Source organism: Capsicum annuum, chromosome 8, assembly GCF_002878395.1.
Source record: "Capsicum annuum cultivar UCD-10X-F1 chromosome 8, UCD10Xv1.1, whole genome shotgun sequence".
Classification (NCBI taxonomy): Eukaryota; Viridiplantae; Streptophyta; class Magnoliopsida; order Solanales; family Solanaceae; genus Capsicum; species Capsicum annuum.
The window spans coordinates 49,869,716-49,895,303 of NC_061118.1; the positions used below are offsets into that span (position 1 = coordinate 49,869,716).

The window sequence follows — 25,588 nt, forward strand, 5'->3', positions numbered from 1 at the left end:
CTTGCTGAATTGTTCACTTCATTCTGAAGTAAACAAGATTCTGTCTATCCTGGAAGCTGTAGTATGAATGTCTCCTTTGAACCAAGTGAAGTTTCCCCCCTCAAGTGGCAAATCAATCAGATCTAGATCCTTCAGTATGTCTGAAAATTCTAACATGGCAGTGGATTTTCTCTGAAGGGAACCTATGGACCCTCTATCAAACCTTTAACATCCCCTAATTCATCCCAAACTTCTCTTCTTTCTAACTTGCAATTTGGTCCGTAAACCCCTGTTACATGATAATTGAAATTCTGGAGCAATGCTTCAAATCTGCATATTAAGGTGTGAAACCCCATTTCAAGTATCTCCCCCTTCCAAACTCTACTATCCCATAACATTGTAATCCCTTCTCTTATTCCACTTGCTTCTTGACATAAGTATTTGAACCATCTACCCCCCCCCCCCCTTAAAAAAAAAAGAAAATTGTCTTATTAACTCTTGGATGTTTCCTTGTAACTTCGTTTCTTGTGGACAAATAATATCAGGCCTCCACTTTTCTATGCAATTCTTCACTACCCTCCTCTTCCCCTATCATTTAATCCCCTAACATTCCACGACACTAGATTGAGCTTTATATCTCAGTCTGTTTGCACCCTTTCCCCTTGCTCCTACCCTCACTGTTTTTGAACTTAACATAAAGAGATTAGGTTTCAGTTCATTAGATCCTTTGAATCTGGTCTTTTTGATATCTGAAGATGATTCCAACTTTCTGAACTATTTGAATGCGTTTATTTGCATTAGTAGTTCAGTGTTTCCTCTTCATTACCTTTAAAATCAGCTCCAAACATCTTGCCAAGCTTGATGATATTCTGACGCACCCAAGTTGATATGACCTTCCCATTCTCAAAGATTTGTGACGTTGATTCTATTGTAATTGGAATAGCATCCTCCACCTCCCAAATATCTCCACCCATGCTTGAATTGCTTGAATTACTGATTGCAATTTGTTTTTCCTTGCAATTATCCACCCTTTTTATGTCTTCCAGTCTTGCTTCTCCATCCGTCTCTTCATGGCTCATCTCTATGTCGTTCAGACCTTTTATGTCTTCTGATATATCTGAGGATACATCGATGGTTTGGAGATCCTCTGTTCTTTTGCCAATTACGCTTTGTATCTCTAAATTGGATTGGGCCAAATTGTTATTTAATTCAGAAGTCTTCTGGATAAGCCCAGAGTTAGGTCGGCCCAACTGCACCTCTTCCAGGTTTAATGAAATCACATGCCCATCACGTGATTTATTTTTTGAAAAATCACTGATGTCCACGTGATTTGTCCAGTCAACAGCTGCCAGCTTTGCAATATTTTTAATGACTTCAAATGAAGCTTTTTTCCTCAGGTTATTATCCAACGACTTCATAAAACACTGGAGAGACCTTTGTGCAAAGCCCATTTCTAGAGTTTCACTTGTCCTCACCGTTTCTGCCATGACTGTATGTGAGCTCGTCGGTTCTATGTCTTGATCAATCTTGGAGGTCGTCGGTTTCTCTAACCATATCGGGATTCTGAAGTTGTATTCCTCTTTTGATATGTAGACCTCCTTGGGTATTTTACTACCGTCACCTTTGATTTCAATTCGAGCCTATTTGAGATGATTCCTTAGCTTTGTTTCCTCTTTTGTTCTTTTCCAACCTCCACACTTATCACCTATCCCTTGGAAGATGTCTTTGTTCTGTAAGTGCAAAGGAAGACCCATTGCTATAGTCCATGTTGAATTTTGACTTTGCTGAGAAGGCGCACACCCAACTAGAGGATTCCACTACTCTAGTTGGGCCTTATTGTTTCTCTAAACCCATTCTCCTTGCAATACTGCTCAGCTATATGCCTATTAGGGAATTCAAAGAGGAACAAATGTCCTGTCATTTCATAAACGTTAACCCCAAAGGCTTTTTTCCAGGTTAATGTAGCCCACCTTTTAACATCTGCTGGTGTAGGGGTCTCAGATCTTTCAAAGAACCCAATAATACTTCTTCTCCCTAGTAGGCCCTTCCCATCAAGTTGGCTGACCTTGGGGTGCTGTTGTTGCCATTTACTGCGTTCAACCACCTTGGCGTACGGAATAGTTTGTTTTGGAGGTTGTTTAAACCTCTGTTGCATAGAGTTATTAATGAAGTTGTCAATCTTAAGGGCGATATCACTCCATCCCGCATTTATGGCTATCTCGGGGACTATAATTACTTCTCTGAATTCTCCTGTGAGAGACACAAAGCTCATATACCTCCCGTGTACATTGTACTTTCTAGTATCATAAAACTCCTACTCTTTGTCTATAGTCTTCCATCTGTCCTGGGAAGCTTCTTTGAGAATCTGGGAGATCCATTGAAGGCAGTACATACAAGTCTATTGAAGGGTTTGATGCTTAGTTTAGGGGGCATTGTGATGTGACAGTCACGCGTTTTTTATTTCCAAATGAGACCTTGGTCTTTTGTGATGCAGAGATGACTTGGCTAGATCATTTAAGACAGATTCTTATCTAATTCTAGATTGTGTCAGGCCTTAAGATTACTCACAGAAAATGTGAGATCACATTAATGGAAGAAGTGGATATATTGAAGAGATTGCATAGGATTGTAAGGTGGGTACTTTGCGGACTATCTATCTATTTGAAATTACTGTAAGGTGCTTCAAACAAAGATCTTGCAATGTGGAATCCAGTGATTGAGAGAGTAAAGAAGCAGTTAGCCGGATGGCCAAAGAGGTACTTGTCGAAATGGGGGAAGGAAGTAGTGATCAAAAGCACACTTTCTAGTATACCTACATATTTCATGTCACTTTTGAAAGTTCCTAAAAAAATGGCTGAAGGGTTGAAAAGACTCTAAAGAAACTTTTTATGGGACACAACGGATGGTGCAAGAAAGGAAGGGGGCTTGGGGTTCGGAGTGAAAGATATTAAGGTGCTTAATAAATCTTGGCTAGGGACGTGATAGGGAGATTTGAGTGGAGAAGAATGTTTTTTCGAGTAGGGTGATATCGGAGAAATGTGGGGTTATGGAAGGTGGATGAAGAACCTGAAACATCACAACTCTATTTGGGTGTGACGTATAGAGGAGTACTATGAAAGGGTGGGATGACTTAAACGGACACATATCTTGTAAGGTTAGCTATGGAAGCAAAATTAGTTTTTGGGCGCATAAGTTGCGGAGAGAACGAGTTGAAGGAAGCCTGCGCAAACATTTATGTTGTGTCTTGCTAAAGATAGATTTAGTCCAACAAATTTGTACGTCACATGAGGGGGTAATTCATGGGACTTAAGATTCAAAAGAAACCTACAAAACTTGCAGAATTGGGAGATCGGAGAATTTCACAAGTTGATTGAGACATTATATGGTCTGGACACACCTGACAATACTAGGGATGTATGGATGTGGGCGGAGAGCAAAAACGGCTTCTTTACTGATAGTTCTTTTTACAAGAGCTTACTGGTGAGAGGAACTTTTTTTTTCCTATTATGTATCTTGACAACGAAAAATTTGAGGAAGAGGATCACCTGTGTCAATTGGTGTTTTATGTACAAAAGCTCAGGTGGAGATGTAGACTATCTTCTATTACATTGTTGAGTGGTTAAACAATTATAGCTGGTGATCTTTAATCTGTACGGGAAACAATGGGTAATACTAGAAATAGTGAAGGAAGAGTTGCAAAGCTAGACTCAAATAAGGGAGAGATGAAGTCAAGGATTGTAGTATGTCCCCTTTGGCAATCATGTGAGTTATTTGGAAATAGAGTAATATGAGGGTTTTGGTGAGTGGAATAAGACTTTTTTTATAAAGGTAACACTAGTATATATATCCAAAAATAAGGCCTGCCACAATGAGTTACAGGTTTCCATAGTTATAACGGAGTGTCAAGAAGATCTTCAATCCTATATAAGAGCTTATATAGAACCTAACAACAACAACATACCCAGTATACCCCACATAGTGGTATATAGAACCTAAGACATCCAAAATAAAATCTTTTTTTCATAGAACCTAAGACATCCAAAAAAGATTCTAGATCCTCCGTATACTCTTGTTTAAACCAAAAAACGAATAAAGCAAGGCAGTTCATCTTTACCTTCTAAATTGAGTTACATTTATCAAAACGTCTAGGGTTCCTTACTCTCCATACCGACCAACAGATGCAAGCCGGTAGAATTCTCCATCTCTTTTTGTGACCAGAAAGGTTTCCATAACTATTCCACATTTCCAGGACTTGTACAATGCTCCCAGGCGTAATCCAAGATAACCCTTAGATATTGATGAATAAACTCCATAACTGATAAGTAATCTGGGTTTATGAAGAGGTGCCTAACAGTCTTTACTTCTTCACCACATAAGAAGCATCTTGGACAAAGATGAATACCTTTTTTCATGAGATTCTCCTGAGTTAGAACTACCTGTTTAGCTAGCAGCCACACAAAAGAAGAGACTTTCAGAGCCAGTGATCAGTCGGGTTTCTGGAAATGTTAAAATGCCTATATGCCTCCTTAACAGAAAACTTGCCTTGATTGTGATTTTGCCAGATTAGGCAGTCTTCAACATCAGATGGTCCTTTGAATTGCTCTAATGTCTTGTAGAAATCAGCTAACCTCTGAATCTCCCAAGTCATTTAGAAGTCTTCTCAACCTCAAATTTCACCCCTGATTGGACCATACCTCTTCCACTGTAGCATTTTGATGTATATATCTGGGATTAAAAATTTCAAGGTACCTTGTTCTTTCCAATTGTCTTCCCAAAGGAAGTCTTCATGCCATTTCCAACCTTTAATCTGCAATTTCCTTTTAGTTTTGGTCATTGATCCCTGATAGAGTTCCATAGAGTAGTTCCATAGATACTTGTTACAAGCTTAGTAGTCAAGTTACTTTCCCTTTCATATTTCAAACTTATATCCTCTTTCAACAAGGATTTTTCATTAGAAGCGAATCTCCAAGCCCTTTCAGCAAAAGGCTTTGATTATGTTCTTTCAAATTCCTTATTCCCAATCCCCTTGCCTTTTTGCTCCCTATAAGTGCCTCCCGTTTAACCAGATGGAACTTCTTACTGTCACTGTTACCCTGCCAAAGGAAGTTCCTTCTCAAAACATCCAGTCCCTCAATAACACTCTTAGGAATGGGAAATAAGAACATCATGTAAGTACGTGTGGCATCAAGAACATTGTCGATCAATGCTAATAGATAGAGGACTTTGAAGATCAATAGGAGCAGTTTGAGCATTTCAAGTGAAGGTTGTCATTTTAGAGGCAAGTGAGACTTTAACTCTTAGGGGTCGTTTGGTAGGGTGAATCTAAGTTGCTCGGACTCGGCAATTTCGGTGCCGCACCCGTGTCGACACGACACTGACACGAGTAAGGGTGTGGGATCTGTGTCGGATCCGGTCAAACGAGATCGGGTGTGTTGACCAACAATTGGGAGAAAAATTGAAATTTTGATATCTCAAAGTAAAGATTTGAATAGCTCGAAAATAAAATACCTTCAATTTTGCTGTTACATAGTAATTTATACCAATCCTTTTGTATCGTTTGAAGCTTTTTTCTTGGTAAATCTTCTTGTTCGTGTTGGTTGTTGCAGGTATTGTTCACGATGTAACAGGTTTTTGAAGCCGAGAATATCGGTGCCGTGGTGGACTACTAAATTGTGCACATAGTGATTTGTATTGTATTGGGAAAAAAAATGCAAAACTTGTAGTTGGGGAAGAAGATGGAGGAGAGAAGACGAAGCAGAGGAACAAAGATGAAGAAGACGACTCAGAGTCCTATATCAACGCTTATTTTTTTTTTTTTAATTGACCTTTGGTCCTCTAAATGAGAGATAAGGATAAAATATGGTGAGTTATTAAAACCAAACACTCAGATAGGCTGCCACGTTGATTATTTATTATAAAGAATAAATATTATTATTATTTTGATTAAATGAGATTAACATTCCATATTATAATATTATAATTAGAGCTTAGTTAATAGTTGTCTCATTGATTATTTATTATTAAGAATAAATAATCTATTTATTTTTTTAGTTAAATGAGGTAAGCATTGTATATTAATTAGAGTTTATAAAATGAGGATAGACATTATAATTATTTAATTATAAAATAAAAATTAATGTATATGCTTTAAAAGCACACATTTTTAAATGAAACTAAATTTAGTGTAAGCAGGAGCGGACCTACATATATTTTCGGGTTGTTCCGGCACCTATTAAATTCGATGCGAAATAGATATAATTTTATAGAAAATATACGAAAATAAGTATAAAACATATAAAAGCACCTACTAAAACAAAAAGTTGATTGGATGCACTGACATTTAGGTTGATTTTAAGCTTCTCCATTGAAGAGGCGTCCTGCGTTCGAACCTTGTTAAGGTGTTTTTTATTTTTATTTTTTAGTCTTTTAATTTTTTAAACAACCACAATCCTTAAATCCTAGATCCACCACCAAGCGTAAGTATATATTAAACATATTAATATTCTCATTCTTTTTTGGTTTTAAAATACTTGTCAATTTTGAAAAAGCAAAAAAACATTAATTATTCTTTTTTTAACTTGAACCTTTGTATTACTCTTTTTAGATTTAAGAAGCATTTAAATAAATAAAGACTAACGAATTAATAAGTATATTAATCAAATCACACTCTTAAATAATTATTTCTTTCAACTAAAAAGGAACAGAGAAAGTACATTATAAATTCTATATTAACTAACAAATAATATTATTACATTGATTCAAATATTATTTTTGATGCATCTAATCTAATATTTTTTATAGCTATAATTATATTAAATTGTGTTTAAATAAAATTATTTTTGTAACTATATGTATAAATTTTTAATTTTTTTTTTGCCGAGTCCCCGCACCCGTATCCGTATCCAGATCCATATCCCCGAATCTTAAAAAATTCAATCATGAACGATCCGACACTCGGATCCGCACCCATGTCCGACACCCGCACCTGAGTCCGAGCAACTTAGGGGTGAATACGAATAGTGCAAAATATGATGTATTAGTAATATTTGCATAAGTAATGCTAGTATTTGTTATGCTTGCATTAGTTATGCTGAGATTTTTCTTATGCGGTGTTTGATTTGGTGTATCAAAAATAATATGCATTGCATATTTTCTTTTTGATAAAGTATTTGTTTACAAAAATACACTCTACAAATATAGTAGAAACGATATGAAAAGGTTTTGAGGGGCAACTATGTCTCTAACCATGCTAATGCATGCATTAGAATCCATTGCATTACTAATAGCATGGATTTTGAAGAATTAGTTACACACACTTAATACCAAATAGAGAGTATAACTAATGCAAGCATTAGTCATACATAAGTTGAGAAAGTGTACCAAACAAGACATTAATAATACGCAAAGCTAATTCATGCATTATTCTTTTAATGCACTCTACCAAATGAATAGTTAGTATTTTTGCTTTTCCTTCAGAGCATGGTATGTGTGTTGTTTGTATGCATTTAAACCATATTGTTCGTGGGAGTGGGCAAGCATGAATTAGGCTGCTGAGTTTCAAAGTATCTAGAGTTGACCGTGAGGGTTCTAGTATATATTTTCACATAATTTGATACTTCTAGCAGATTCAAAGATATGATATGATATTCTTTAGTTGTTTAACATACTTTAACGTTTTTTTTTCATAAGTCTATTATCTTGTTATGACATTATTTAATTTTTTAGCTTGCCTTATAAGTCATTTATCTCTCAGAAGTTTTATTATAACTCTGTGGTAATTTCTTAGTTGTTTAGCATGCTTTATCACTATATGTCAGTAGCACACACGCTGCCTGGGCATGATGATGCCAATAGCCATAGTAGTTGTTAGTATTACAGAGACTTGAGCAAGATGTGTAGTCCATGGACTGCTATAGGTGGGTAGCCATGTGACTAACGCTCCTGAAGACTGGGTAAAACATGACAAAAAATATTCCATCTCCTGAGCAGGTATCAGTTTTCAGTGTTATCATGCTTTTACCTATTGATCTCAGATTCATTTGCTTTACTTATATGCTATTTATCTATACTTTTTTTGTTCATGTTCCTTGTGATCGGCCCTTCCCCAGATCCTGTGCATAGCGGGAGCTTAATGCACCAGGCTGCCCTTTTTTTTGTTCATGTTGTACATTTATGTATTACCAGTGATTTCTAAAGACTTATCCAAAGGGGGGGCTAGGAGAGCAAGTCGATGATCTTGATGGGTCTTTCAGACTCACAGTTACTGCATGTGCCCACGGTAGTAGGTGGAGATCCCATTGTTGATCAGTGACTCCATCTTGAAGCCAGTTCTATCCAGGTGAGGTGAGCCACCAATAGAGCGTGGAGACAACTTCAGATCCTATCATTTACTTTCAGTCTATTTCGTTTCTTCTATACTGTGTCTCAAACCAGTTGAACTTAGATTCTAGTGCTCCATGACTTAGACTAGTGGGCCTATACTCGTATTTTACTTCCACATCTATTTATGATAAGACAACTTTAGTAGTTCTCTCTTATATTTGCACATTATCCGCATGATTTAGCATAGATGTTTCGCGTAGTGGGGTAGTCACTCATTGGTTACCCTGTCATGGCCTAGGAGCCAGATTTGGGACGTGACAAAAATGTAAGTAACAACGAGAGTTGGACGAATTGAGAAAAAGAAAACAGTTGAGCGTCCAGGACTAGGGAAGGGTATTTGGGATATAGAAAAAATTATAGGGGATAAAAAGGCAAACTAACAAGCTAAACCCTTAGTTCTTTTAAGACCAACTTATGACTTTTGGCTTGTTTAGCTTATTTCGATTTAAAAGCACTTGGATTCAAAGAACTTTTTTGAGTTTGCCAAACACTTAAATATCAGCCTATTTGTCCCACAATTGGACAATATCAGCCTATTGTTTTTCCCACCTATAAAAGATGTATCTTGTATTCTGTTATTCATTAAAACATCTCGCCTTTTTACAAATACTTTAAGAACCCATGAGTTGTTGTCGCTAGAAATGTTGTCCTAAGAATGGCGGAAGTTCGCTCACTTTTCAATAAACAATAACATACCCAGCGTACTCCCATAAATGGGGTGTAGGGAGGGTAGAGTGTACGCAGACCTTACCCTTACTTCGTAGAGAAAAAAAATTGTCAGCTTATGTTTAACAACTTGATAAAGGAGAATTCATTAAAGCACCATGTCAAGTGCATTACAGAGAGCCCCTAGTCCCGTTAAGTGCTGCCACAGTGCAATTGAACTCAAAAGCAGAGAAGACAGAGGTCAAAAGTTAAAAGCTTGTTCCAGTTTACCTGCCCCTGATTTTTTGTCCTGCACAACAGAATCACTTTGGGAAGGCTTTTCATTGAAAGGTAGAAGATGATCGTTGAGAGCGCCTAACTGGTGCAGCTTCTTACAAGCATCCAAGCAGACAAGCTGTCTTGATAATTGAGTACTCCTGCCTTCTGGACCAACAACTGTTTGGAAAGCTGCATTCGGAGGTAATGTCAAAATACACCGATAGAACTCTCCAGACAAAATGTACTCAAACATTGGCTTTGGAGAGAAGAACCTGTCGAGAAAAACAATTATCATGTTTAGCAACAAACAGATAAAGATACTTTCCTTACATTTTAATTTCTTTTCGAGAAAGTCAACATTTTTTTATAGATAAGAAACTCACCACATAGTGTGTTTCAGTAGTAATTACGAAATATAGAGGGAATGCCAAAAAGTTCTTATCACCTATGCCCTCTGCAACTATCTAAGATGTTCGTAATCTCCTCCACCTCATTCGGTAGGGTATATATACACCAAAAATAAAAAGTCAGAAGGCAGTTTATCTTCAAACTTTGGAAGGGATGCTTTTGTTTGCAAAACATCTCTGGTTCCTTCCCTTCCACATCATTCACCAGATGCAAGCAGGGACAATCTTCCATCACTCCTTATGTTCTGACATATTCCCATCATTGTTCCAACAGGCTAACATACCTGAAGTGTTCCTTGGCATGGTCCAACTAATACCCCTAAGATTTAGCAAAATCTGCCAAAGTTGTGTTGTCACCTTGCAATGTAAAAAAGATGGTTTCTTGTCTCTGTTTCAGATTCACAATAAATAAATAAATAAATAAAACATGTAGAGCACAAATGCCTCCCCCTTTTCTTAAGTTTGTCTTGTGTTAAAACAGCTTGCCTAGACACAAACCAAATGAAACAATTCACCTTGAAAGGTATTTTAACTCTCCAAAATCATTTTCCAAGGCCACCTCCCATGAGTATCTGTAGGACTGTCCAGAAGTCTATAATATGACTTCACAGTGAAGGTTCCTTTCTCCATCTCTTTCCACAATAAAATATCTGCTTTAGCATTTAGATTCTTAAATTGTTACAATGTTTTTGTAGAATTCTGTCAAGAAATCAACTTCCCAGTCATTGAACAATCTTCTGAAGGTGAGATTCCAGCCATGTATATCACTATCATCAAAAATTGTAGCCCATTTCTGTTATTGAGATTGTAGATAGTAGAAACTGTTGCTTCAAAGTCTGTTGACCCACCCACACATCATGCGCCAAAAGGAGGTTTTCCTTCCATTTCCTAGAACAATCTTGGAACTTCCCTATAATTTAGGCCATTTGTTTCTGATGGATCCCCACACACCAACCCCAAAGGGATTATTATTTGTCTTGGTACTCCGGTGATCTTCCATGCCATATCTGGAAGTTATAGCTTCTCTCCACAAACCTTGTTCATCTGATGCAAATCCCCACAACCATTTCATAAGTAGGCTCTGGTTTTGAACTTTTATATTCCTTATGCCAGCCCCCCTACTCTTTTGCTAGTGATGACTTCATCCCATTTGACTAGATGATATTTCTTTTCTTCCTCTCCATTACCTTGACACAGGAAATTTAATCTAATAGAGTCAAGTTTCTTGATCACATTCCCGGGGATGGAGAAGAGAGACATCATGTAAGTAGGTAAAGCATCCAGGACACTATTTATGAGGTCACTCTACCACCCAGGGAAAGATATTGGCTCTTCCAGTTATACAGTTTCTTCTCGCACTTCTCCGCCACTGAATTCCAAATATTTTTGGACTTGCTCTTTTCCCCCCAAGGGCATCCCTAGATACGTAGTAGGTAGCTCACCTAAACGACCACCTAGGGTATCCACCAGACCTCTCGTGTTTGTAACTTCATTTACAGGGTAAACAAACCTCTTTCCCCAGTTAATATGTAGTCCTGAAATAGCTTCAAAACGGATGAAAATGATCCTCAAATACTTCAGCTGATCTTCATCTGCACCACAAAACACCAAAGTGTCATCCAAGTACTGTAAGTGTGAGATGGATAAACTCAGAGGATCATTTTCATTTAGCTTAAAACTCCTGATACAATTGTTTGACTGGACTGTCTTTAGCATATCACAGAGCCCACCCATTGCCAAGCTGAACAAAAGGGGGAGAGAGGATCCCCTTGCCTCAAACCTCTCTCAAATGGAAAGAAACCAATTGAGGTGCCATTTCAACACTGAAAACTTCACTGCACAAATACTAAATCTCAGCTAGCCTATCCAAACAGAGCCAAATCCCATGTTCTCCAAGGTTTTCCAAAGGAAATCCCAATTTAAGTGATCATAAGCCTTTTCAATGTCTAATTTGCATAGAATTCCTGGGATTTTGGATATGTTTCTGACATCCACACACTCATTCGCAATCATAATGGCATTCATAATTTGTATTCCTTAAATAAATGTCATTTGATGTGCATCCACCAGTTTATGCATAACTTTCTCGAGTCTTTCTGTCAAAATCTTGGAGATAATTTTGTAGATGCTGCCCATGAGACTTATAAGCCTGAAATCCTTTAGTTCTGAGGCACCAACCTTCTTTGGGATCAAGGCTATAAAAGTTGCATTGAAACTTTTTTCAAAATAGCCTTGATCATGAAAATTCTGTAATTACATCCCAACACTGTATCTCCTGCACCGACAAACAGTCTCTTTTATCTCCTGTTCTTAAAATTGACTTTGGAGAGTAATATTATCTTCATCACTGATAATAAGTTGTTCTCTAGGATTAAATTGAGGCCTCCAAATCCTCTCTCTTTGTAGAGCATTTGGTAATAGCTTGTAATTTCTTCTGTGATTACTGCTGGTTCCTTCACACCAACACCATTGATCAAAAAAACTATCAATGTATTGTATCTCTTGTCTTCTCAAAAACATGTACTGTATCTCTTGTGACAGTTAACAGTTCTATGAAAGAACTTGGTGCTCATGTCACCTTCCTTCAACCATAAGGCCCTAGACCTTTGCCTCCACCACTTCTTCGCTTTTAGCAATCTCCTCAAATTCCACAGCAAGTACAGATCTCAAGTAGGATTCGCCATCTAATAGGCTTCTGTGTTCCTAGATCATATTCAAATCAGAAAGCTGATTAAGGATATTCTTCTTCTATAAGCCCTAGTTTCCCTGTACAGACTTGCTCCATCCTTTAGCTTCCCTTTTAGGTGCTTCAATTTACAAGCCAGGATATAACTGGGCCTTCCTATAAAGTTCTCAGATTCCCACCACATCTTCACTTTATCTTTGAAATTTTCAGTTTGTATCCACCAATTTTCAAATTTAAAGTAAGATTGAGTTCTGTCCCAATTTCCACATTCCAACAACATAGGACTATGATCTGATGTGACCCTAGGCATCACAGACTGCTTTATATTCCTGAAGGATGTTTCTCACTCCTCTGGATATAGAAATCTATCAAGCCTTGCAGCTACTTCATGTTTGTCCCTTCTTCTCCATGTGAAAGTGCCACCCATGAGGGGTGGGTCTTCTAATTCCATGTCCTTATAAATTCAGTAATCTCTTCCATGACCTTTGTGAATCTGATACAATTCTGTTTCTCTGATGGATATCTTACAACATTAAAATCCCCCGTAACCACCCAAGGACCATTAAATAGACACCTAACTGCCGCCAGTTCCCACCATTCTTCCTCCCTTTCTTCTCTGTTGTTTGGGGCATATACACCTGGATAAATGTCAATTGAAATCCTGAGTGATGCCTGTAAATTTGCAGGTAATATGATAAGCCCCCACCTCACATACTTCACTCTCCTGAATGCTGTTGGACCAAAGTATAATATTTCCCCCTTACGTACGTCTTGCATCTAATTGCGCATATTTAACCCTTCTGTTTGCCCATATCCCCTCTTATTTTTTATTCTTGAAGACAATAGACATTGGCCCTCCATTTATGGATCATATTCTTGATTCGCAGCCTCTTCACAGGATCATTGAGGCCCCTCACGTTCCATGAAATTATGTTAATCCCCCCCCCCCCCCCCCCCCCCTCTTTTTTGTCCCAAAATCGAAAAAGTTACTAGTTGGTTCCATCTTTTTTTAACTCCTTTGAAATCTTCTTTTTGGGAGTCACTTGAACTAAAGCCCCGGGGGCTTCCATTGTTGCTTGTCTCTTCCCGTCAATTATCATGAAAAGGTTTAGAGCCACCTCTTCACACCCTTGGAAGTGTACTCCAAACTCTTTATTCAGTTTGATGATGTTCTGATTTGCCCAAATAGGAACTGCTCTGGCCGATTCTATGGGGTTTTCTTCTTCCGTAAAATTGAGAGGTAAAATATTTTCCTTCCAATTGTAAACAATCCCCTGCGAGCTCTTCCTTTGTTAGTTCATCTTCAATATGAATAATTGACATGGCATCATCTTCTGGTTGTACTACTTCCATTTCGACATTCATGCATGCACCTTCATATTTTCCTGGTAGAGAGTCTTGTGTTTCATTCACCAGGTTCTTGTTAAAGATCGCTTCAATTTCAGCTCTAAATGGATCGTTGGGCTTTGAAGATAATAAAAGAGGGACTTCATTAAAAGATTCGGTCAAAGGGTCAAAGCCCAAGCTCCTTTTTCCTGTACCTGTTCCCTTTAGTGGACTGGAGGGTCATGTGTCAATAAAGGGATTTCATAAAACTTTGAGCAGCCCACGTGCCCCACTGTACTGACAGGTGTAGAGGACACCAAATAAACGTCTGGGTTGAAGTTTTTTGACATTCTCCAGTTGCGACCTCAACTTTGTCTTCTCTGGCATGGAATCTCGTCAGCGTCTCGTCCCAGATTTGGATCACATATCCAACTCCTTCACATTCAATCTTCACTTCCTTTGGGATACGGCTTTCTCCCCCCTTTACCAAGACTCTTGCCCACTCTAAATGATTCCGCAGTTCTGTCTCCTCCTCCTTCCTTATCCAACCTCCGCAGAAATCCCGGACTACCATAAGGCATTGTGAAACCATACATTTAGGGGTAATTCAACCAGCCTGATCCACAATTGTTTAACACTGTCCTGTCTTGGATTGCATCAACATTGGGAGTCCACCATTGTAAGTTTAATCTCTGTTTCTTCCATGCCTAACTACCCTTCAGGATATGTTCTGCCGCATGTATAGAAGAGAACTCGAAAAAGGAAGCTATTATTACCCATTTTGTAGATGTTTAGCCCATGGTTCTGGTTCCAATTTGTGCTTGCCCACCTGCGTATCCTCCATAGAGTCGGAACGTCAGAACCAGTGAAGTTGAAGTGACCATAGATTTGCAATAGAATAGTTTGCGATGGGTTGATGCCTCCTTCAATGTGGATGATGTTTCCCCTTTCCTTAATGATTAATGACAGCTGCATCAATTTCTCTGGAGATCCATTTACTTCTTCCGACAGTTTCACAGCATATTTCTCCGGAGATCCATTTTCTTCTTCCCACAGTTTCAGCATAAGGGATCTCTTCATCTGTCAATCTGAGATCTACAGTTTGTTTTCTTTGTGTCTTTGTAATGAATGAATCTCTTGATTTTAATGGCCAAATCCCACCAACCAGCATTGAATGCTATTTCCGGAATAATAAGTACTGCTCTGTTTTTCCCCTTTAAGCTTATAGTACTGATGTATCTCCCTTTATCATTAAAGTTTTTTAGCAAAGAAAAATTGCGATGAAAGTTCTTCTTCTCCATCCGCGAACAACATTTCCCTTTTCCTTTGAGGCTTCTTTGAGAAAAGTGCAGATCCACTCCATCGTTTTCTGACTGAAACTGGATCTGCTCATCATGTTTCTTCCACACTCTGTCCAGTCATACCATGTTTCCATTCGGGAGAGACTCCTCAAGATGTCGTACGATTTGAAGCCCATTGCAAAGAAAGTTGTGTCGTTATCCATATCTGAGGTTGTAGATAAAGAAAATGGTATGGTTTGGTAGTTATCACATGAGGTAATAACTGGGGAAGAAGAAGAGAAAGTTTCCGGTGCCGACCGGATCGGGCGAGTCTACCTCCCTAGACAGTAGGAGAGAGAGTGTCTAGGAGAGTTTGGGTATAGGACTTCAACTATTCCTACTGCCCTTACATTTTATATATGAAACATATTTAGTGAAATATGAAACATATTTTTGCAGTATGCTTAATTCAGAGAGCAACTATGCCACCCAGTCTGAAAATATAACACCTTTTTGGTGAACTAGTGTCTACATAATGTAGACCCATAAAGTTATTTGCAGAGAATCCAGTAATTGAATTTTGAAGAGGTAAGGGAAAAAAATTCAGCACAGCAGAGAGAAGGAGACAGACACTGGAAGCTGGTGAATTTGTACTAGACTTTTGATTGTATTGTGCATATGGATATGACTAAAGGTGTATGATCCACCTTGACCAGTTCAGGAAATGTGGGCTCCACTAGATGGTAGGAACATGACAATGAAATCTGTTAGATAATTTAGTACAGCAAATAAGAGGATCAAAATTAATGTTGTAGTTAAACTTTAGCGGTACAACATTAGCACACAGTAGTCTGGAGCTACAACCCAATACTCTCTTTTTCATTATTACACAGACACTGATTTACTGTTATAGTTTTCTTTTAAGTTACTTTCTCTATTCTTTTTTCCTTTCTCAGATTAGCAATACACATCTTAACGAAGCCTAATGGTTGTAAAGTAGATAAGCAGAAAACTTGTTTTTCGCACACAAGCTGTATTTTTCGTTGTGTAATCACCACTGATTTGCTGTTATTTTTCTTTTTTATTCCTTTCTTTATAACATAAAGTTAGGGTAGGGGAAGGGGATTACAAGGTGGGGAATTGAACCCTCACCAACAAGGTGAAAGTTCAGATAGCAAACCAACTTAGCTACTACGATTCTCCCATATTATTTTTCCTCGGTGTTTTTCCCCAGCTTTTTTCTTATTCATCTTTTGTCCTCTTCTATTAGACGAATTAGTTATAATATGACCCCCCTTGAGTTCGGGAAGCTTTGTAACAAATGAAAACAACAACATGGCAGGATGATGGTCCAATATGAGATGTAGAGCCTGTTTAGCCATCGGTTTGGAGACCAGTAGCACCAATTTGAAGAGAAGCATTTCTTTGGGAATTTGAGGTGTTAGGCCAATAAGTAGAAGGGCTTTTGCGTAGAAGCAAAAGGAGTTTTTCTGTGGTTGGAAAGAAGCCAAAAACTTCCGCTTCTTGATAAAAGAAGAAGCATAAAATTATTTTTGACAAGACAAAATTATCCCTATCATAAATACATATTTACCAAGTATACCCCTCATAAATTCATTAATTTCTAATAGAAAAAGGGATAAATATACCCGAACTATGATAAATGGGTATGTATATACCCTCTGTCATACTTTGGGTACACATAATGCCCCCTATGGTTAATGAATTGGTACATGTAGGTCCCTCGCACTAACAGTAGAGGCATATGTGTGCCAAAAGTATGACGGGGGTATATACGCACCATTTATCATATTTTGAGGGTATATTTGTCCCTTTTCCAATTTAATTTTTTTATTCCAAATAATTAACCCAAACCCACTATCCAACCGAAAAAACCCACTAGCGGACCCGGTCCCAATTAAAACCCAAGAGACATCTATCTAGCATACGCGTTTTTTCCACCCCTATAACGATATACACACACAATACAGTAACACCTACTGCTACCAATTTTAAAAAAAAAACTATTAACTCATAACACTCAAAAACAATACCAAATAAATTGAACTCATCACATTTCAATTTCCAGCAAAATTCTGTGGGGAAAACACTACCCAACACCGGTCAACACCATATAGTCACCGTCTCCGTCGAACCAAAAACACCCCACTGGCAAACCATCACTGCACCACTAGCTTCGGCTACCTCCGAATTAATCTCCACTCCCTCCAACCAGTAAACACCAACTAGAAGCAACGACCAATCATTGTAATTTGATTGGGTTCACGTTTAAGAGAAAAACAAAGGAAGTATCGGATTTGGAACAAAAAATAATGGTCGGGTCGAGTTGGTTTAAAATCGAGTTCGATGGCTTTATTGGGTCCAGTAGTGGGTTTGGGTTAATTATTTGAGATAAAAAAAATTATAATGAAAAATGGACAAATATACCCCAAAATTATGATAAATGGTACGTATACACCCTCTATCATACTTTGGGTACACATATGTCCCTACGGTTATTGTGAGGGGCATATACATACCATTTCATTAACGATACGGACATATGTGTACCCAATGTATGACGGAGGGTATATATGTACCATTTATCATAGTTTGGAAATATATTTGTCCCTTTTTCAATTTCTAGTTATAAAACAACCTGTTTGATTACTACGCGTAACAATTCTTTTTCTTTTAATGAGATATATTTGAATGATAAAAGTAAAAGTATAGTTACTTCATATTCTTGTTACCAAGTTGTATTTTCATATATTTTATCCCGTAGATATAACTCATTTCTTGTCCAAAAGAGGACGCTTTTTTTTTTTTTTTTGTGCTTTAAGCAACCCTATTACTCATATATAGTGATTTAATTTGTGGAATGATTTTAAAATTTATATTAATCAATGCATTATATTGACAGAAAATTTTAATATGTACTTATAATTTTTAATTAGATAAAAGTAAAAACTTAGTTAAAGTCTTTCATAATAACTATTTAAAATAATTTCTCTATACAAAATAATCTTAATAGGAAACGTGTATTATGCTTGTCCTTTTTTGTAATGTGAAAATCAAAAACACTTTTTAAAAAGACTAGTCAAACACAATCTCCTTATCAAAAGCACTTTCCAAATTAATGAGACAAACACAAACTCTTTTTTTTTTCAAGAATACTAATCTAAAAAGCTATTTTAATAAAAGTTCTTCCCAAAATAAGCAGTTTTTAGTCGTTTGGCCAAACAGGCTCGTAACTAGACTATATCCAACTTAAGACCCATATACAAACCTCACTTCACTAGCTAAGTTGATAGGACTTTGTATATGACAGTCCTATGCATAACTTACTGAGCTTAGGGTTCACGTGCGAGGCAGAAAGCACTGAGCCAGATATTGGAAGCCAATAGCTAATACAAAATTTTGAAGCAAAGATTGAATGAGGAAATTGAAGGTTGACAGTGATTGATGATAATAGTGTTTTAGTCTAGATCCTGCTTGCACTCAAGTATAAAACAATCCCATCTGTTCCAGGATTAATTTCTATATCCTTCCAAAACGATTAGTTCGTTTCCAAACAGCTCTGGGAAGGTAACAGAACAAAGCTCGTTATAATCTAATAGGGATCCTAGAATCCAGTGTTAACCATAACTTAATTGGTGCCACATAAAAAAGATGCATTAATGAACACATAATTTAAGTTTAAGATATGAGAATCCATACTTATCTCCAGGAAGCATTTCACAATATTTCGTCAAGAGACTGACACTAGAATCTGCAGTTACTGATGCTCCAGTTGCTTCCACAAAATATGCATTAGTTTCCTTCACTAGACAAGGTTTCACCACACAATCATCAGGGTCTCTCTTTATAGCTGTTTCTGTCATAGAATATTCACTCCTAATGATATCAAACATCTGTTCCCTCTGCTTCTTGTTTCCTCTGAAATCAATATGAAGGTTAGATACTTGAATAAATGGACTCATGAAAGCAAAAATCAGTAAGATATGCAAATTGCATCACCTCTCAAGCATTAGTATATACTGAGACTCAGACTGACGAGCTCGTCCCCTAGATTGGACATAACTACGAACTGTCTTTGGTAAATCAAATCGTATTACAGAGGAACAGTGTGGCACATCAATTCCCTCCTCAACCACATCAGTGGCAAATAATAAATTGACCTGTGATCATAACAGAATAGGGGAAAATATAATATTAAGCTCCAACTAGTTAAGGGACTCACAAGAAAGTATTTATGTCAAATATAATGAGATGTACATGTAAGTACCTTCCCGGAGAGAAAAGATCTCAAGGTTTCTTTTTGCACTTTTGGTGTCAGTGCGTCAACGGATGTGTTTGTTCCAGTCAAATACGCTATTGAGAAATGTGAAAACCGTGTCATTTTCTTCATAATTCTTTCAATTACTTTAGCTGTTATAATTCTTTCAACAAAAATGAGACAGCGCACTTGTGTAGCTTCCCTGCATCCATGAATCAGAGCCTTAAGTTTGTACAAAGAGAATACGAAGAAGATGCATCTAACAACAGTTATAAGTTTGGTAATAGAATCAAATGTCGAGTTCATTACCCAAGGGATTTAAAAATTTCAAGAAGCGCCTGCAGTTTTGAAGATATATGGCCCATTGACAGAATTGCTGGTGAGTCACATCCAACATCTAAAGGACACTCACAGAGTGACGAAATGAGTATAAATCAACACTTGCAAAGAACTCAAAAGTTGGAACTTTTACTGTGTTAACATGGTAAAAGTCAATTCAGCATGAAAATTCAATTATTATCTACTGCATAGCAGACCAGAACTAAAAAGTCTGAACGGAAGACATTCTAGCAACATTAACACTAATTGCGCCATAAAGAAGCATAGCCAATCAACAAAGATCACACATCACAGGAAACTGACCAAGTTACAACTTTGTCATAGCTCGGAATAAATTGTAACACAATGATACTTAAATAGGAAGGTATTCAAGTTTTAACTACTTTTTTTCAGCAAAAAAAAGGACAAAATAGATATCAAAAGAATGAATATAGCATATATAGCTGTCCTAGTTTGATGGATTATTTGATATAGGAGAAGCTTCTATGGAAAACTTAATGACCTTGATCTAATGATGTCCACAGTACAGAGAAAAGAAGTAGCATACAGGGATAAAAGATCTCATGTAAAAAAGAAAGAAATATGTAAGTCATGGCACAGTATAATAGAGAGAGCAAGAAATGATCTCATAAAAGGTGGTCCATTCGAAGTTATCAGTTTCAAAAAAAAAAAAAAAGTTGGTCCATTCGGAAAAGAAAAGAGAATAATTATGATACAGTCAATTGAAGAACCTAATGAATTCCTGATACTAAAATGTAATGTGTAACAGTAGAAAGCCAAACTGAGGAAACAAGGAGCAGAATGAATACTCCCAGTACAGCATCAACACCTAGTGTAATCCCACAAGTGGAGTATGGGGATTGTTGTGTGTATGAGACCTTACCCCTACCTTGTGAAGGCAGGGAGGCTGTTTCCGAAAGACCCTCGGCTCAAGTAAAACAATTTGAAGCAGGTTTGAAAAGGATATATAGAAGTAAAAGCCATGTCCAATTTTTATTTTTATTTTTGATCAGGCAAACATATTTTCATACATAAACATCGGAAATGAGCTGCCGTATACAAGGGTTATACCAAAAGGTAAAAAATTTACAATAGTAAATGATTCTCTACAAACTCCACCAATCTCCTATACAACTTGGAATTCTGTGGGAGCACCAAAAGAAAACAAGGGACCAGAGGTTACTCCTCAATTGAGAAAACCTCGACTCCACCCCCTCAAAAGCTCTCTTATTTCTATTTCTCAAAAAAAAACTCCCTTATTTCTGATAGCATCCAGGCTAACCCACTTGCATTAAGATTGACGGGCTTCAATGTAAATCAAGAAGATGATTATGATGGAAAAGGAGCCCAAGAATGAGTCCAAGAATTATGGAGAAGCATGGGCTAAGTGATACACATATTTCATGATTCAATTTCAAGTCTAAATGCAGAAGATTGGGCCCATAGGGTTTTGATTAAAATCAGAAACTTTTGCTTTCCTAGTTTAAAGTTTCCTAGATTTATTTATTTCCATAAAAGTAAAATTCGAATCCCCTGTTATTTGGGATAGCTTTTCCTAGTCCTTGTTAGATTTGATAAAGGTAGATCTCAATCCCATGCTATTTGGGATAGGTTTTTTTTTTTTTCTATATATAGAGATGGATTTTGTTATTTTCAATGAGACAATATTATTATTAATTGAGAGTTTCTCTAATTTACACCTTTGTGTGTGGCTACTTGGGATTTATCTTGCAACCCTACAAGAACAATTCTTTAGGAGGTAAGATTAATTCTTAATTTGATATATTTGATTTCTATTAAAGCTAATTAAAGAAGGTGATTAGCCTTATACTAATTGTTGTCTTTAATTTCTTCCAAAATAGGGGTCTAGAACACCTTTGGATCTAAGTTCTTGAATCGACTCTATTGGTATCATAATTAATCTTAATCCACTAATTTTGAATACTAAGATCAATTAGGGTTCTTAGCACTTCATCTCGAAATTGGGGATTTATTCTCAAATTTTGCCTATCTTTAATTTCTTGCCTTTAATCTTAGTATTTTCGCTTCCGCATTATTTTCTTGTTTATTAACGTAACCCGACTCTTATAAAGTGGTATCAGAGCGGTTCTATCAAGGTTCCGTTTTTGATAATTCTTGGGAGTTTCCTAGTTAAAAAAAAAAGGTTGCTTTAGATCAAGAAATTTCAAATTTATTATGTTTCTTGTTTTCCAACATCAAGGAGAAAAACCAAGAAGAGGAAAAAATTTAGATTTTTTTAAATTGGTCTTTTTCTTGTCTCATCAAACCCAATCCGTCTGGGAGTTGGTAATTTTTTTTTAATCTCTACATCTTATTTCTAAAGGGATTGTTACTAGTAGGGTTAATATATAAATCCTAAAGGAATCAGTCAAAGGTTGTAATTTGAATGGGAAAAGGCAAGAGGGATGAGATAAAAAAAAAAGGGCCAAATTGAGAGTTTTTGTTTTCTTTAAACTTTGGAGATGTCTCAAACCGTAAAGGATACTGATGCTGGGACTCAAAACAATGACATAGCCGAGGCACTTAGAAGGATTTTTGCTCGACTCGATGCATTAGAGGTCACCTAAAACCTACTTAATCAGTGAATATAACTGATTTAAGGAGAAATGTTTTTCAAACAAGGTATGGGATAAAGGATAAAATTTGCTCTATAATTATTGATTTTGAAAGTGATGCTAATGTGATAAGTTTATACGTGGTGGAGAAGTTGAAACTTATATGCATCAAACACAATGATTTCGGTAAACTTAAGGTGACTAAGCAATGCATGATTTCTTTCTCCATTGCAAGGTACTCTGATAATGTTCTTTGTGATGTAATTCCAATGCAAGATTGTCATATCAAGCTTGGGCATTCCTGGCAGTTTGATAGGAATGCAATTTATGATGGGGGAAGAATAGAGTTTCTCTTGAGCTAAACGAAAGAAAATATAAACTTGTACCTTTAACTCCATCCCAAGTTTATGAAGATCACAAACGTGTGAAAGAAGCAATGAAAAATTTTGAGAGAGAAAAGAATGATAGGAGTAAGGGGGAGCATGTTGATATTCCAAGAGAGGAAAGAAGAAAGGTTGTGTTGTGTGAAGAGAACGGGATGTCAAGTAAGGTCAAGAGAAAAGAAATGAGAGATGATCATGAGAGTAATAAAGAGAGGGATAATAATGAGGTAGAGAAAGAGAACCAAGGGAGTTTGAGTGAGGTTATTTCTTATTCTAGCTCTAACCTTCCTACTTCTTCTTTTAGTTGCTTTGATTCTCTTATAGGTACTCATGGAAAAGTTTTCATTGAAAAGTCTTCAGTGGATGAACTTAATACTAAGGTGGTTGAAACTACATGTCCCATTGAGCAAGTGTTTGTTCATAAGAAGGATATAGGTAAAGAGAATTATTTTGGACTTGTCCATGATGAGACTTATGACAAGAAGTCCAACAAGACAGATGTAGATCTAACGCTAATGAGCAAGGAAAAACGAGGTAATATTATTCCTTTGCTACATAAGACCAAATTAAGGTATGACTCCTCAAGTCTTGGTGATTGTAAGGAAAAAACAATGTTTGCTACTAGTGATGAGGAAATTCGTGACTATTATGATACAAATGATCAAATGTCCATTGTTGACCCTATTCATGATTTCTTGTTGGTGAATTTGAGCAGCTACTTAGAATTTAATGGAGATTGTATTTTGAGATTGAAGGATTCTTCTAACCTTCTTGAAATCTCCTATGCTTATGTGAATAAATGTTATATGGAAAAATCTTCAAGTGTAATTGATGATGCTTGGCTATATCATACAACAACAACAACAACCCAGTGTATTCCCACATAGTGGGGTCTGGGAGGGTAAGATGTACGTAGTTCATACCACTACCTCCGAAGAAGTAGCAAGGTTGTTTTCGATAGGACCCCGGCCCAAGACTCGAGATAATAACCAAATCCGTAATAAAGCATGGAACAAGATAAGAAGACATAAATACGCCGCCCAAAATGAATAATAAACAAATAATAGTAAAAAAATTTGTAATAAAGCATGCAATAAGGTGGCATAACAAGAATAATACACATCAAGTAAAGCCCTGCCCAACGACCCAAACTGGCACTAGCCTTCTAACCTAATTCGCGTCCTCCAGATCTTCCTATCTAGGGTCATGTCCTCAGTGAGCTGCAACTGCCCCATGTCCCGGCTAATTACCTCTCATCACCTGCCCGAACCATCTCAATCAAACTTCCTGCATCTTGTCCTCCACCGAAGCCACTGCAACTTTTTCCCGAATGGTCTCATTCCAAACTCTATCACCCCTAGTAAGCCCACACATACAACGCAACATCCGCATTTCCGCCACCTTTAATTTTTGAATGTGAGAGTTTTTAACTGGCCAACACTCCGCTCCATAAAGCATGGCCGGACGGACTGCCACCTTATAGACTTGCCTTTAAGCTTGGGCAGCACCTTTTTATCACACAACACCCCCGAAGCAAGCTTCCACTTCATCCATTCCGCTCCAATACGGTGGGAGACATCCTCGTCAATCTCACCATTCCCCTGAATCAAGGACCCGAGATACTTGAAACTATCCCTTTTACACACCTCCTGGGAATCCAACCTTACTACCACTTCGTTTTCCTGCCTCATGTCATTAAACTTGCATTCCAAATACTCTGTCTTGCTCCTACTCAGCCTGAACCCTTTAGACTCAAGGGTCTATCTCCACACCTCTAGTTTATCATTCACACACCTCCGCGTCTCATCAATCAAAACTACATCATCTACAAAAAGGATACACCAAGGCACCTCTCCTTGAATACGCCGCGTCAACACATCCATCACCAAAGCAAACAAAAATAGGCTAAGAGTAGATCCCTGATGCAACCCTGTCAAGACAGAGGAATGCTCTGAATCTCCTTACGCCGTCCTAACCTGAGTCGTAGCTCCATTACACGTCCTTGATTGCTCTGATCTACACCACCGGGACCCCACTCAACTCCAAGCATCTTCAAAGAACCTCCCTAGGGACTTTGTCGTACGCCTTCTCCAAGTCGATAAACACCATGTGCAGGTCCTTCTTCCTTTCCCTATACTGTTCCACCAGTCTCCGCACCAGATGAATTGCCTCCGTCGTCGAGCGCCCAGGCATAAATCCAAACTAGTTCTCCGAGATGGTCACTAACCTCCTCAACCTAAACTTGACCATTTTCTCCCAAATCTTCATAGTGTGGCTCAATAACTTAATACCCCTATAGTTGTTGCAACTCTGAATGTCACCCTTGTTCTTATATAGAGGGATCATAGTACTCCATCTCCATGCCTCGGGCATTTTCGCGAACTTGAAAATACCGTTAAATAGACCAGTCAACCATCTCAAGCCAGTCTCGCTAAAAAACTTTCAAAAATCCACAAGAATCTCATCAGGAACCGTCGCCCTACCCCTACGCTTCCTGCGAACAGCCTCTCTAACCTCCTTTACCTTAAAGTGTCTATAATAACTAAATCACGACACTCCTCAGAGTGCTCCAGCTCCCCTAACACAGGAGCTCTATCCCCTTCATCATTCAATAACCTATCAAAGCACGTCTGCCATCTCTTCTTAATGTAACCGTCCTCCACCAACACTCTACCATCCTTCCCCTTAATGCACTTCACCTGATCGAGGTCACGACCCTTCTTCTTCCTAGCCTTAGCAAGCCTAAACAACCTCTTTTCCCCTCCTTTCGCCTCCAACCCTGCATACAAGCTCTCGAACGCTGCCGTCTTAGCCTCCGTAACTGCTACCTACCTTAGCCTCCTTCCTAGATATCTTGTACTCTTCCCTATTATTAACTTTGTATATGCCCCCTTCTTCATCTCCACTTTCTTCTTAACTTCTTCATTCCACCACCAATCCCTCTGAAGGTGACCAGCCCGACCTCTAGAAATACCCAACACCTCACTAGCACTCTCCTTGATGCACCCAGTCACCCTATCCCATATA

The 25,588-nt window shown here is 37.7% G+C and overlaps 1 protein-coding gene across 1 annotated transcript in view; it reads right to left on the bottom strand.

The window, feature by feature from the left end:
• Positions 1-25,588, bottom strand: part of LOC107839037 (endoribonuclease Dicer homolog 3a) — a 72,833-nt gene that overhangs the window by 23,787 nt on the left and 23,458 nt on the right. Inside the window, exons 10-14 of the mRNA XM_016682376.2 lie at positions 19,573-19,660; positions 19,273-19,465; positions 19,005-19,165; positions 18,705-18,923; positions 9,298-9,557 (exon numbers count right to left, since the gene is read on the bottom strand). Coding sequence (XP_016537862.2) covers positions 9,298-9,557; positions 18,705-18,923; positions 19,005-19,165; positions 19,273-19,465; positions 19,573-19,660 — 921 coding nt within the window. The remainder of the gene's footprint in view (positions 1-9,297; positions 9,558-18,704; positions 18,924-19,004; positions 19,166-19,272; positions 19,466-19,572; positions 19,661-25,588) is intronic.